This window comes from Aplysia californica, unplaced genomic scaffold, assembly GCF_000002075.1.
Source record: "Aplysia californica isolate F4 #8 unplaced genomic scaffold, AplCal3.0 scaffold01878, whole genome shotgun sequence".
Taxonomy (NCBI): Eukaryota; Metazoa; Mollusca; class Gastropoda; order Aplysiida; family Aplysiidae; genus Aplysia; species Aplysia californica.
This window is the reverse complement of record NW_004799148.1, coordinates 12,501-28,680: the sequence shown is the minus strand read 5'-3', so window position 1 is coordinate 28,680 and position 16,180 is coordinate 12,501. Positions and strand designations below refer to the sequence as shown.

The 16,180-nt window shown below is 39.5% G+C and overlaps 1 protein-coding gene across 1 annotated transcript; it reads right to left on the bottom strand.

The window, feature by feature from the left end:
* Positions 1 to 15: 15 nt before the first annotated feature.
* On the bottom strand, positions 16 to 3,335 carry LOC101861712 (probable serine/threonine-protein kinase CCRP1; the record flags this gene model as incomplete). Its single annotated transcript, XM_005113304.3, has 2 exons — positions 2,849 to 3,335; positions 16 to 643 (listed from the first exon to the last, which is right to left on the bottom strand). Coding segments are annotated over exons 1-2 (700 nt in total), but the record flags the coding sequence as incomplete, so codon positions are not given.
* Between the last annotated feature and the right edge of the window lie 12,845 nt (positions 3,336 to 16,180).

Sequence of the window (16,180 nt, the reverse complement as noted above, 5' to 3'; positions counted from 1 at the left end):
GGCTTGAGAACGAACAGTTGTCCACTTCTTTCAGATAGTCAATGTTGTTGCGAGGAGCAGTCCCGAAGAACAAAGCCCACAGCAAGATGCCCAGGGAGTAGTTGTCCATCTTGAAGGCGTTGTGAACTTGGCTGTGGTATAACTCTGGTGGCTTATAACCGTCGGTGCCTCCCCACCCGTCGGGCTTGTCTGTATCCTCGTGAATGACCTGAGAGTGACCAAAGTCACAGAGTTTGACCCTGCCGGCTCTGTCTAGGAGAACGTTCCCTAGCTTGAGATCTCCGTGGATGATGCGCTGACCGTGCAAGTAGCACATGACGTCCGTGAGCTGACTTGTGTAGGATTCCACCTCGGAGTAGGTCATGTCAAGCAGTCCATGGGAAAGATCCGTGGGATGATACCCCATCGCAAAGCCCAAATAGGACGGGCACTGAAAAGCAGCCAAAACCCTGACGATGTTATGGTGCTCCAGGGATTGCAAGAAGGACAGCTCATGTTCAAAGGAGGACCGTTTCCACATCCTCGAGGTATCGTCGTCATCCTCAAACAACAAGAACTTCTTCAGAACCCTTTTCACCTTCGGTTGTCGAACTCTCGCCGCTACGATCACCTCCCAGTTGCCTCTGTCGGCCAGAAGTTCCATCTGAAATAGAAGAGAAAGGAGAAATCAAGATTAGATAAATGATTGGAAGCATAATGAGACTATTGTTGTAACAAGATAAAACATGAAATGGGTGAACGAAAAAAAATGTTTGAGTAAATGAAACAAAAAGATAGACGAGATTAAAATAAAAGAGTAAGGGCCTTTGTTTACATTTCATGATAAATAAGAAAGACACACCAATACTTCTAAATACTATGTATATACGAATTCATGAACTAGCTACATTTCTTAACGTCAATACCTAACATGTCTATGGTGTAGCGGTTAGCCGCGCAGTCATCCCACACATGATATCCGAGTTCAATTCCCTAGAGAGGAGAATAGTTATCGAGAATCTCGATCTTTCTGCTGGGATGGGATGTTGTATCCCTCTCAGCCTCGGTTCGTCCTGGCAGGCAGGGTCAGAAGCCCGCCTCCTAATAAATCTTAATTGTGTCCACAGCTGTATTAAAATGCCTACATTTTAAAAAATCCCTAACATTGCCTGATGACCCGTCTGCACACACAAAAACTGTGTACTGAAACAACATTCAACACTAGCGACATTAAGAAAATGGGTTTGTTTTTAATGATTTGTTTTCCCTTTTGGTGAGTAAAATGATGTTGTGTAGATTTCTCACAGCTTAACAACTAAGAAGCATCATTCATCTTTACAAGAATATTATGCCTAAGTGTCCAAGGGGCGTTGTTTGTTTTGTTTTGTTGTAAAGTTTACCATGTCGTTTAAGATGAGAGACACCGGCTACATCGTCACAAACAAGAACACAACATTCGCGTTTTAGATAAGAAGGAAGTTATCGTCAAAAATGTATTCTTAAAAATGATGTTCGCAAAGAATTTGTTTTTCTTAGTAACGACATTTAGTTTATTTGGCCCTCCTGTAAAAATATAAAACAATAAAAATAAAACATTGCATATTGCACTTTAAAAAATCATGACAGAATTATTACATTTGCAACTTATTTATCGCATTTTGTGTCTTAAAGGACGAACTAGACGCAGCACGGATGGTGCAGTTTTGCTAGACTGTAGACATAGAAGAAGCAACATTGATACGAGTACTGCATATTTCTTCTCTAACGGAATAGTGATTTTCATTAGTACATAAATCCTGCTTGAATGTGGTAGTCACTAAAACACTGGTCACCGGAGTCAGGAGCTCAGACTGAATCTGAGCAAGAATTTTCCGAGATATCTTTGAGGTTGTTTGTTATCATGGGAGAGTTTCCCCCCCCCCCCCCCCTCTGTAACTCTAGGTTAGTCCTATCGGAGACGGTTGTGGACATTCACACACACACACACACACACACACACACACACACACACACACACACACACCACCCCCCCCCCACACACACACAGTTCATGGTCATCAAACCAACTGGATGAACAAAAGTTGTGTTGAAAAAAGGGTAGCGCTCAAAGTTATTTAATTAACATAGGCTCACCTTTCTAGACCACTCAAAGCAAATGATATGTGTATGGTAATGGCAGTCTGTTAACCAGGTCTTTTAGATTAAGTATGTGTGTGTGAGTGTGTGTTTGTGTGTGTGTGAGTTTGTTAGGGTTTTAAGCAGGGTTAGTATCAACTATATCCGTGGAAGTATCAATGGGTTAATGTTATAGTTAGAAGTCTACTATACGTTGCAACCTTCACATACTCTGATATTTCTGTCTGATCTTCAACTATTGTTCATGAAAATCATTTCTGTGGACCCTTACATATGTCGATTAACTGATTGTATGGAACAATTGATTTTGTTGGATTCTGATTTCAACGAAATTCCGTAAGAAAAGTAAAAGTATTCCTAGACCACAAAATTTATTAGCGTACTATAAAAGAGAAGGGGAGAGAGAGTGAAATAGAGAGAGAGAGGGGGGAGAGAATGAGAGAGCGAGAGAGAAAGAGAGGGGGAGAGAGAGAGAGAGAGAGAGAGAGAGAGAGAGAGAGAAGGGAGAGAGCGAGAGAGAAAGAGAGTGGGAGAGAGAGAGGGAGAGAGAGAGAGAAAGAGAGAGAGAAGGTGATAAAGCATCGTCAATTCTAAACAACGTTTTATAAATACATTAGCAAAGAGCTGCAACGCATTTTCTTATATCGTTATTAGCGAAATACTCAAAGTTTAATTAGCGAAACAAAGTATTCAAAACACATGTAAAAGTAAGAGAGTGTCTAATACAACGTACCTGTTCCATGTCCAAAATCTCCAACGCGTCTTTGTTCAGGACTCTGTACTTGGCTTCCTTCAACACCGGCATGGTTGCTAGATGGTAAACAGCCGCACAAAACGCCAGGGAAATCCACAAAGAAGTAGATTTTTGGGTAACGTTTCTTAAGTCTTTGAATCTCACGAACAGCACAGAGCACAGTGCACTAACGAAAATACGTAAGACAAAAAGCAGAAAAAGACAACTGATTCTGAAGTCCGAGATGTGCACTTTGGAAAACGTCGGCTATGTAGAACACAAGATCGCAATGTCAAGAGCTGTAACCTCACTGAGAAGTGAAATCGAATAGGAAGAAAATTTCAGATCGGGCCCTTATATATGGAGGGGATACCATAGGCACCCTTAGTGGCCTTAGTTGCAGACAGCCCAATCAAATGGCTTTGAAAAATTTCAATGACCGTCATCAGAATTCAAAAAATCTTTAACAAAAACAAGCCGAGGCAAGCCAGTCACCATCATCTCTATTGTCCGCCCTACCCTGTCAGGAGTCTCCTGGCTCCCTCAGGGCCATTAGTTCAATCGTTTCATAGAGTACTTATCAAAACAGAACATCTACAAAAGGCCGGTGTGTATACGGATATGACAAACGAGCTTTTTAATCGTTGTCCATGCCCGCTAAATTTTGTGAGTTGTCGACGTAACCGGCTCATGTGTGAAAACTGGACAATGGGTGACCGCTAGGAGTGTTGAAGGTGGTTTGATATAGGCACGCCTTTATCACAATACTAGTCGTTTTGTTGAAAAGAAACTTTATCAAATCAAGAGAATTTCTCTGAAGGACAAGAATAGAGAGGAAAAAAATGTATCAATATACTGACTTTTGTTTCCTTTTCTCTCTCTCTCTCTCTCTCTCTCTCTCTCTCTCTCTCTCTCTCTCTCTCTCTCTCTCTCTCTCTCTCTCCCTCTCTCTCTCTGTGTCTCTCTCTCTGTTTGCCTTTTAATGTTTGATTATTCTATTTCATTTCATTTTTTATCTATTTTTAAGGGACTTGTTGTTTTTAATTTTTGTTTGCTTGTTCATTTTTGGGGGGTGTATTTTTATATACATTTTTTAAAGTGGAGGTACTTCATAGGCATCTTAGGTTATAGAGAACCTAATCTAAAGATTTGATTTTTTGATTGCAATGACCATCATTAAAATTTAAAATCTTTGTAGTAGTAGTATAGGGTTTTACGGCGCTCGCAACTGCTAAAGTCATATGAGCGCGCGAAACAAAGTTGTTTACTTTCGCAAAAGTTCACTAAAATCTTTAACAAAAACTAGCCGAGGCAAGTCAGTCCAGGATCTGATGACATCATTATCTCTATTGTCCGCCCCACCCTGTCAGGAGTCTCCTGGCTCCCTCAGGGCCATTAGTTCAATCGTTTCATAGATCACTTATCAAAACAGAACATCTACAAAAGGCCGGTGTGTATATGGATATGACAAGCCAGCTTCTTAATCGTCGTCTATGTCCGCTAAATTTTGTGAGTCGTCGTCGTGACCGGCACAGGTGTGAAAAATGGACAATGGGTGACCGCTAGGAATGGTGAAGGTGGTATGATATAGACAAGCCTTTATCACAACACAAACCCTTTTGTTGAAGAGAAACTTTTATGAGAAAATTTGTTTGATATATACAAAAGATTGAGTGACTGAAAGAGTCTCAACATTCTACTTTTATTGGCTGACCCCCCTCTCTATTGTTTCTATCTCTCTTTCAGCCTCTCTCTCTGTCTCTCTCTGTCTCTCTTTCTCTCTCTCACACACACACACACACACACACACACACACACACAGAGAAAGAGAGAGAAAGAGAGAGAGAGAGAGAGAGAGAGAGAGAGAGAGAGAGAGAGAGAGAGAGAGAGAGAGAGAGAGAGAGAGAGAGAGAAGGGACAGTGTATAGAAAGAGGAAGAAATAGATATATCATCAATGCCTTCCACCCCTGGCAGGGTATAGGCCACATACAAGCTCTTTCCATTTGTCTCTGTCCTGGGCCATCCTCCTAAGCCAGTTCCAAGTGAGCTTCATCTCTCTCATGTCCATTTTCACACATTTCCTCCATGTTTCCCGTGGCTTACCTCTGCCTCGTGCTCTCTGTGAGTTCCACTGCTGCGACTGTTTTGTGATGTTTCCGCTGGGCTTTCTGAAGGTGTATCCCACTCATCGCCACTTTTAAAGTCCTTTTTCTACTTCTATATCCTCTTGTCCAGCCCTTTCCCACAGCTCTTCATTTCTTATTCTATCCTGCCACTTTAATTCTTCTGATACTCCTCATAAATATGTTGATGAAAGTCTGAACTTTGTTCAGTAAGCCTACTGTCTTTGTTGTCTTCCGAGATCGCAGCCGTAGAGGCGCATAGACTTGTCAATGGAGTTAAAGAGTCGAATCTTGGTGCGCAGAGATATTCTTTTGGTCAGAACACAATGTACTGATTATAATAATATATTATTGTTGTATTGTGAAGCGCTCAGAGCCTGCACTTAAATCAGGGTTGAGCTTAGTTTAGTTTTAGTTTAGTACGGTATTGTACGGCGCTCGCAACTGCATAAGGTCATATGAGCGCGCGAAACACAAGTTAGTTTTTTATACGTAGTTTACCACACACCTGTGTATGGGTTATTTTGATCTTAAACGCTAAAATATTAAACATTTGGTGTAGATATATAATTTCAGACTAAAACAACTCTCATAAAAATTGTTAATAATATTCACTTTTGTTCTATACTACAATTTTCCATAAAAGCCAATGGCCTTCATAAAATCCAAAATTCTGTTGGGATCAAAGACGGAAAAATGTCCTGCAATTTTTTGCATTTAAAGTATTTATTTCGGATCTCTCTAAAGTCTAGACATTCGGTTAAAATGTGTCTAACGGTAAAATCTGAGACGCATCCGACACAGAACGGCTTCTCATCTCCCTGTAAGGGAGGAGGTATTTAAATGTGTGGGTCAGGGCCATGTGTCCGATGCACAATCGAGTAAAAATGACTTCGGCTCTTCTGGAGAGGTCCGAAGGATTTCGTGGTCCCAGTTTGGGTTTTATATTATAGAGTTTTTTTATTTTCCTGTTTTTTCAAGTGGCTCTCCCACAGACTGGAGGTGTACTTTTTGACTTTATTTTCAAAGTCAGTCTGTGGGAGAGTGTTCGTTGTTGATCCCAACAGAAGGGATGAGGATTTCTTCGCCAGGTCGTTTAACTGCTCGTTTCCTCGGATGCCAACATATATCATTATTAATTGAGAAGGAATGTTGTCTTCTTTTCAACTGAACGAAAATCCAAAATTATGAAACGTCTACCTCGTGGACCAAACGGTCAAGACTCTCACATTTTGGTTGCTCTTGGCTATCGTAGACACAGGTAGCTGTGTGCAACTACTGCTACTGCTACTACTACTACTACTACTACTACTACTACTACTACTACTACTACTACTACTACTACTACTACTACTACTACTACTATTACTACTACTACTACTACTACTACTACTACTACTACTACTACTACTACTACTACTACTACTACTACTACTACTACTACTACCACTACTACTACCACTACTACTACCACTACTACTACCACTACTACTACTACTACTACTACTACTACTACTACTGCTACTATAACTACTACTACTACTACTACTACTACTTCTACTACTACTACTACTACTACTACTACTACTACTACTACTACTACTACTACTACTACTACTACTACTACTACTACTACTACTACTACTACTACATATTTTAGTTACAGTAAGTTTTACAGCACTTGCAACACAAAAAGCTCATTATATAAGTACTCACGGTTCAAGGTGTTACTTGAAAGTAATAATATACATAATGCAGGACGAGAGATAACGCTGATAGGAAAGAAGGAGCAGACAACACCTGATCAATTGCAAACCACCCACATACAGAGATTTTTACTGTGCTCATTTCGACTACACAAGTATACACATGTACAACCACTGATGTATTTATGAATACACATTGCTTAAATACATGCACGCACGCATAAATACATGCATGCACGCACGAAAACACACACACACACACACACACACACACACACACACACACACTCACACACACCAACACACACACACACACACACACACACACACCTCACTTTGACTCCTCAGTGTGAGACTTCATCATACGTCACTTTTCCAAATACCGTATCCCCGTCCCTAGGGGCAGGGCTACTAACTGAAGTGTCTTTAGGCCATTCCCAAAGGGGGGACATTCACTTGTTCTTATGCACAGTAGAATTGTAAATGGGCAGATTCAACAATGTTATGCTCATAACTGTGCCTGAACTACAACAGGGAACTGCTGCTTTTTCTTTCCTAATCCTTACTATCGTCATTTTTCCTCTGCTTCTTTTGTATGTTTGTGCTGCTTTTTCTTTCCTAATCCTTACTATCGTCATTTTTCCTCTGCTTCTTTTGTATGTTGAAGCTAGAGAGGTGAACAGAGTAAGTCTGATTCCCTGTAAGGATTTCTCTGTTGACATCCGCCGCTAGAGAGGTGAGCAGAGTAAGTCTGATTCCCTGTAAGGATTTTTCTGTTGACATCCATAAATGCGTATATCAGAGTCTTACACTAGGTATTCAATACACGCAATAGACTAACAAAGAAAATAAATGCCGTATATCAGAGTCTTACACTAGGTATTCAATACACGCAAAAGATAAGATAAGATAAGATAAGATAGCCTGCATTCCTGTATTCTCCTGTATTCATAGAAGATAAGATAAGATAAGATAAGATAATAAGATAAGATAAGATAAGATAAGATAAGATAAGATAAGATGAGATAAGATAAGATAAGATAAGATAAGATAAGATAAGATAAGATAAGATAAGATAAGATAAGATAAGATAAGATAAGATAAGATAAGATAAGATAAGATAAGATAAGATAAGATAAGATAGTACTTTATTATCCCAGAGGGAAATTTTCCTTGGCTGTACAGGACCATAAAATCACATGCAGGTATACATAAAAAAAAATTAAATCATATATATTACTCTCATTAAAATTCAATATGAAAGGAGAAGTAAGGCTGACAAAATGTACATTTACATCAAATGCATCATTCAACCACATGCAGGAATTTAAATACTAGACCTTTGGAGTTATATACAGATACATAGTCTAAGAGCAACACACATCTATGCTCATTCTGACAAAAGCCTTATGCTAGATGGTAAAAAACTTCTTTTATATCTTTCTTTCTTTGTTTTTGGAGGTACATATCTGCCGCTGCGTGATCTTACAATTTGTGTGGAAAAGGGGTGTGATGGGTCGTTTATAATGCTTTTTATCTTTTTTACACATGTGGAGTTATACATTTCATCCATTCTTATAAAATCATATCCAGAGATCTTGATGGCTTTCTTAATGGTTCTGTCAAATTTTTCTTTATCTTTCACCTTACAATTCCCACCCCAGCAGCAAATACAAAATAATAGCACACTTTCAATCATAGAATGATAAAAAAGGGACATAATCTTATTGTCAACACGGAAACTTTTTAATTTCCTTAAAAGAAACATTCTTTGATTTGCTTTTTTATGCACAAGAGCAGCGTGAATATTATCCAAAATACGGAGATCTGTGAAAGCCTCGTCGCCACTGAGCAGCACCGGAAGACCATCAATATGTCATGTAAAACAAAGTGAGCATTGTAAATTATGGAAATGCAATGTATACATGCCAATGCATAATTATTTTAATAATGTTAATATTTATAACACAATTAGTACTAAAAAAACAAACCCTGATCATGTTACTAATGACTTCTATGCTTTTTACAACCAATAAAAATCTGCAGTTTGAATGAAAATGAAAACAAAACACAGATGTACCCGTAGTAATAACGTGATTGGAGAGTGCAGAAAAAAACATCAGAGATCATAACTCTTGAGTCAGATTGTTTCAGTAGAAACAAAAAAGGAGCACAACAATTAAAACATTACCACAACTGAGGTCCTTTAGTGTAGAGACCCCCCCCCCAAAAAAAAAAAAAAATAAAAATAAAAATAAAAATAAAAAATAAAATAAAAACAGCAACAACAAAAACACAACAACAACGGCTGGAAAGAAAAGAAACAGGACCTACCAGTGGTATCATTTGACCATGTGCCACTTTCAGCAGCAGAAAGAATAGGATTGTGCAGAGATAAAGACTACACAGTGTCAGTGACATTCCAGAATATGCCCCGTAGTTATATATTATTTTAGTTTAGTTTTAGTAGAGGGTTTTATGGACCTCGCAACTGCATAAGGTCATATGAGCGGCAGAAGAGAGGTGTTACAAGAGAGTAACAAACATAAAAAAGAAGAAGGGGAGATAAGGACAATAGATGTTTGATAGAAAAGAAGAAGCAAACCATATCACAGCACCGACCAACCACCCACGTAGTTATATACTGCCCTGACGGCCACCTCTATAAGACAGTCACCGGTACAAACGGCCACTTTCCACTGCCTCCCTTGCGTTTTTTCTAAACAATTTAACTGTGTTAACGGGCACCTGTCCTACACGGCCGCAGCCAGCATATTTTAACACACAACCCCTATCACACAAAGCAATAACACCTGTCTTAGACGGCCATCTTAGTGACTCCATTACGTATTGTCATAAATCATGCATTGGTCCCTGGCGTTGTGGGCTGGCTGTCATAATACTATCACCTGTCGTTATTTCTGCGCATGTTCCGAGGTAGTCCCTCCAACCGATCATGTTGCGTAGGCCCCTCCCACTGTTGACCAATAGATAACAAATTTTCAGCTGCTGGTGAGGTAAGCATGTGATCCCTCATAACCCATAAGCCCCGCCCAGAACTCATACACAAATCGAAAGTGAGATGAGTGGTCACTGTTTACCCAGTCTGTAACAAAGTAACCATGGAGGTCAGCATGGATTTGTTACAAAAGCGTCGCTCGTTCTCCGAGTGGTGGCGACCCGTGTGTTTGTTTTACCACAGCACTTGATACATTTCGTTTTATTGTCACCCTTGCACAAAAGCAGCAACAAAAGGACCCCCCCCCCTGCGAAAACAACAACAACAATATCAACAACAACAACAACAATGCGACTACTTTCGGTTGGGACATCAGAAAGGAATAGTTTGTTTTCTTCATCTTGATCAGTCCTGCCTAAGACGGCCACATGTCTTATACTGCCACTTTTCTCCTTGACAATGGGTGGCCGTCTTACACAGGTTTGAATGTATTTTGAAGTCTTGAAAATAAAAGTTTAAAAAAGAGAGCTATCTCAAATCAGAACCATGGCTTTACCATTCATTACTTTTTAAGTAAAACCTGGGAAGAAATTATATATAATAACGAAACAGAAATAAATTTATGTTGCAAGATGTCCTGTGACGTCTTTATTTGAACAGCGTTAACTACTACTACTTAATTGATTCTTTCAGGAGATTGTGGGATGGCTGTGACGACATGAAAACTGACAGAAACAAGCAACACTGACACAGAAGGGGGGAGGGACACAAACAGACACGCTAGTCGCCCACACAAAATAATGATACAGAAAAAGACAGACGGTGGGTGCCATGAGCTGTTGAGGTCCGAGGCAAATACACAAACCAAATTTTATGTTTTGAATGAGAGACACCCCCCCCCCCCCCATTTTTGTTAAATATTAGATCCAGCATCAGAACATTTTCAAGTCACTTTGGCTTCCTACTAAATAGCGAGTGAATAATTATAAGAGCAAATTCTTTCTTCCACTCTCAAGGCCTCCATTGAAAATGGGCTGTATGTGTACGTTGGGTTTCTGATTTGGAAGGATAATGTACGTTTTCTTTTTTTTTTTCATTTCTATCGACTGTTTGCATATGTACACTAAAATTTGAAAAGGGACGCAAAAAAAGGGGGGGGGTCCACAAGTCATACAAATTAAACATTTGATACATTTATGAATAGGAAACAAAAAACAAATTAAATGGGGGAAACGCACTCAACATTGCTCGAAAATACTCTAGCGAGAAGAATAAATAAATTGATAATACTGGTTTATTCATATTTTTCTTAAGAAGTAATTATTACTCGAATCTTACCAAATCGTACAAAGCTTTAGTACATTACCAAGAGGTCATACCGGGCGGGTTAGTGTAAGAACCCTCCATGTTACGCTGTTTTGACAAGTGACTTATGGAATGAGAGTCTTACACGACTTATCAGTCAATACAAAATGTTTCCATGTATCCTGGTAGAAGACCGAATTGTAGAAGCTGAACAGATGCCGTTATGAGCGCTGTAAAACACTTACCAAAAATAAATAAATAAATGAATACATACATAAAAAAATACATAAAAAGTCACAGAGTGTCGCTAGGTCGAGTATGCGTTCAAGACCAAGAACTTCAATAAAAAGTAAACTGTAATAGTGACCAGTAGATGTTTTACACCTCCATCGACACAATTAGGTCATTTTGGAGGTAGGTTGTTTCGACCATGTGCGGTCGTCAGGGCCAACCCGGGCGGAGAGGGAAACAACAATGTCCCAGCAGACAGACCGGGATACTTGATTACCTCCCCCCTTCCACCAACATACACATACACATAAACACACACACACACACACACACACACACACACACACACACACACTCCCCCCTTCCACCAACATACACATACACATAAAAAAAAAAAACACACACACACACACACACACACACACAAACACACACACAAACACACACACAAACACACACATATGGGAATCGAACTCACGTTTTCTGCCTGAGACAGGGAGGGATGACATTGTGTGGGGAGGAGGGATGTTTTTTAAGCGCTTAACACTACACCACAGACATCAGTAAAGCTCAAGTTAACTCTTTTAGTTTTAGTAGATGTTTTACAGCACTTGCAACACAATAAGATCTTGTAAGTGCCGAAAATTAAAGGTGTTACAAGAGAGTAACAAACACAAACAAAGAATGAGGTGAGATAAAGACAATTTAATATGTTTAATAGGAAAGAAGAAACAAACCACATCAGAGCACCCGCCAACCACCTATAAGTTAATTCTACTAGTGAAGTGCTATCAGATACTGTAATGTGTATTTATAAATAAATCATCCCCCAATAGACGACCGTACAGGCGACGAGAGATAAATTATATGACTTTCTTGTGGTTATAATTTCTCCTTCTAGTTCAGTCTTCTCCACAACTTGGTTCACCAGTGCCTTACATTACATTACTGTCTTGTTACTGTGACTTGACTTGTGTCACGCCTCCTCTACTGATGAGTCTCACGTTGTTCTTCTCATTCATCATCATCCAGTGCCAGATCTGCGACAGACATCGGCGATCATGGTTCTCCATTCATTCCTTTGCTCGGATGCTCTCATAAAGACTACGTTTCCCTGATCTTTCCCTGTTACCCATTTGTTTAGGTTCCCGAAGTATGTTGTTCTGGGCTTACCCCTGGTTCTCATTATTTCCCGCTAATTTTATTAGCCATATTTTGTCCCTCTATTTTGTTTTCTAACGAAAAGGATGGTTTGTTTGTTTGTTTGATTGTTTGTTTGTTTGTTTGTGTAGAAGCGCATCAATGCGATCACTGTCATTTAGTGCAGGGCAAAAGCAAGACAAACACAAACAATAGAGGGAAAGAAAAGGAGCAGGACCTACCAGTCCACCCCCCACCCCATTTCCAAGTAGGCCTACCTTTATAAAAGCGTGTTTTTTTTTAATGAAATGTAATTGTACTTGAAAAGATTGTTGAATTTACGCTGTGTAAATAATGTTAATGGTCTCAAGTTGTGTTTTTGTTATTACATGTATTGATCTGAACAATTCAGTGTGCTAGAAATGGTGATTCAATTATTGTTATTGTGAGCTCTTGTGTGTGATAAAAAAAAGTGACTTGAATCTGAGTGAAATAGGTTAGGGGAAACTACTGAACAGCCTACCATTTTATCGTTGTATTGTAGAGCTGTGTCAGTTCCATAGCTGCTCCGTTGGTGACAAAAACGTTTTCTTCCAATCGAGACATCAATACAGTCGACTCAGCTTGTGTTGAACTTTGCTAAAGTTGATCTTTTTCTTGGGTCCCAGAACCTCTTTTTCTTTACACTTTCAAACGGTTAAATTGAACTTCGGATAAGTTGATCTCCTTTTACCTCCCCCGGCGACATCAACTTATTCATTTTTTGACTATATTACAGACAATCTTACTCTAAAATTGTTCAATAGCTCCCTCGAGGTACCCATACTTAAATATTTCGGAAGCTTAAAAGTATTCAACAGCGTCGCCCTTCCACAGTCGGCCAAATCATTTCTGAGGGGGGACGGTTGAAAAAAAGGAGAAAGGGGTGTGGGGGGGGGGAGTGAAGGTGAAAATAAAAGTGGAAAACGGGGGGGGGGGGGGTTCAGATAAAGCCATTCTTCGGGGTATAAAACCATTATGGGGCACTTAACACTGTAGAAAGGAAAAAATTAAAGATGTAAGTTTTTGGATAATCTGAGTAGTATGACGTGTGTTGTCAAGAGTTGACACAGCTCTTCTATCCCATCTAAATTGAGTCCACACTGCCAAAACCTGATGAATCGCCCAATATCGGGAGCTGGGAAAATAAACTATACTGAGGGAAAACGGTAAAGGTTGATGAACATACACCGAACAGATAGTTATTTATTGCCTGCTCCCCCCCCCCCCCCCGCCATTTTCAACCACACACGCCTCCCTGTTTGCACCCAGTTTCTTTGCCATGTTGCAAAGACGACAAAGCTTTCTACTACTGTTGCTATTGATAAACTCCTGGGTGGTAGGATTCACTTGTCCCTTTATTCCTGATACAATATTGAACAAGAAAAAAAAGTTTTTAAGGGGGGGGGGGAAGGGTTATCATCCGGGACACCCATACTTTATAGAGTGAGCGCGTTGTTTATCATGGACGGTGTCGATGACATTGCGAAATTGTGAAATAAAAAAATGAATATTTGTGAAATGAAAAGTGTTGTTTTTGTTATTTTGTTTTTCAAAGCTACACTTCGTCTATTTCTGTTACTTGACTTTGTTCCTGAACATTAGGTCTAGTCGCATGCGACTGCTCATATCATCATCATCATCATCATCATCATCATCATCATCATCATCATCATCATCATCATCATCATCATCATCATCATCATCATCATCATCATCATCATCATCATCATCATCATCATCATCATCATCATCATCATCCCCATTTCCTTTCTTACCCTGGATCAGGGTATAGGCCACGAACAAACACATTCCACCTGTCTCTATATAGGGCAAACCTCTTGATGTTATTCCACCTCTTCCCAATTTTCTGCACATCAGTTTCTGTGACTCTACTCATATGGAACAATATAAATACAAAATAAAATATCATTTGCATGTGAAATGCTGTTCAACAGAGTCAAATATTTCTTTGATACGAGACCAGATTTTAAAGCTGCGTGTGTGCGTGTGGTTTTTCTAAAATATTTTTTTTACACATTATCTTTAGAATAGCTGATGTGTTTCATCCACACTGTCACCCTTTACACAATTTAGTAGTGGGGAGTCTGGTTCGAATCAATCTTTCCGAACAAACATCAATCTTTCCGAACAAACCTAAGGCTGACAGTATCAATATCATGTCAGAAAGACGGAGATACTCGATTATAAAAGATCCTAAATGAACATCAAGGCTCTCTATGGTATACCCAGACTGCAGCCCACTGTTTCTGATGGAGTCATCAGCGAGGGAGTTTACTTTCAGTAATCTGGTTTTTAGTAAGAGTTATACGGCACTTGCAACACACACACACACACACACACACACACACACACACACACACACACACACACGCACAGGTCAAATAAGTGCCAAAGAGTAGGGGTGATACAAGAGAGTAACATAAAAAAGAGAGAAAAGGGTGAGTGAGTTTAAGTAAAGAAAAGAACATTGGCAAAATGACGGTCATAAAGAGCAGAAAAGTGGCACGACCGACACACGGAAACAACAGAGGGAAACAAAAGAAGTAGGACCTACCTGCTTGTCTTCTCTCCCAGAACACAGTATTAATTCCCCCGAGCTGAGCTGCTTCTGTCCAGATTGTATCCAGTGGGCTTCGCTGACTCCTAGTATGTGCAGCCTGTATCACTACATCTCTTGTGACATTTAAAGAACTCTTTCCTGCTTCACACAAGGTGCGAATATTCCATGACGCAACCCGGAGAGACTAGTTCGACAGAGAACGTTTCGGATCAGGAGAGTCCGTCCGGCTTTGTCCACTGTCCTTCATTGTTCCTGCGAATGGAGATGCCCCTCCGTCTCCCCAGATCGAAAAATAAATACACGTCGATGTTTTTGTTCGTGTTTGTGTCATTTTCAGGGTTTTTTTTAAATACGGGGTCGGGTGGTTTGACAGCTTTGTGCACCCTTTTATCCCCCTTACTTGTTTGATTTTGGAGTGCATGAATTTACTGATTGCCTTGATTCTTCTCTGTTGACATTGATCATTTATCCATGTTTCTTTTGCTTCGGTACACTTTTTTCTTTATTCACCTCTTCCAGGTGTCAAACTTTTCCCCAATTTGATTTTGCCGGCTTTTTCTTTTCCATTACTTTTAATTTGTCCAAGGTCATCAATTTTTTTATTTGCTTTCTTAACTTTTATTTTTGGAAACAGAGGGGGTCGGGGTGGGGTGGGGGAGTATTGTTATCCTCCACAGCTTTTTTCATTGAATCTTTCATTTTTTACCATAGTTCTTCTAATTTAGTAATGTTTTCGAGAGCTTGAAAAGCATTGCTAGCATCGATTTAGAGAAACATGTTTTTCAATTCTTGATGTGCCTCTAAAAAGCCTATTTCAAATTTCGATTGGTTTAAAGTTGTTGTTTTTTCTATTTCATCTGCATTTTGCACATGGCTGGTACATGTTCACTATCACAGTCTGCTCCTGACAATATTTTAGATAATTGTATTACATTTCCAAAACATTTCTGAATGAGTCAGACTATGTTCACATATGTAAGTATGCGTGGATGGTTGGCAGGTGCTGCTGTGTGGTTTGCCTCAAACATCTATCACACTAATTACCTATCCTCCTTCTTTGCTTTGCATGTAAATGCTCTCTCGTAATATGAACAATCTTCAGCCAATATAATGTAATCTATCTGTGTTGCAAGGACCATTATAAAACTTTAACTAAAACTAAAAAGGAGGTCTGCACAAGGAGGTTTGCACGCGTGAGAGTTGTTGTTTGTGTTGTTGTTGTTATAATTACTGTTGTCGTTGAT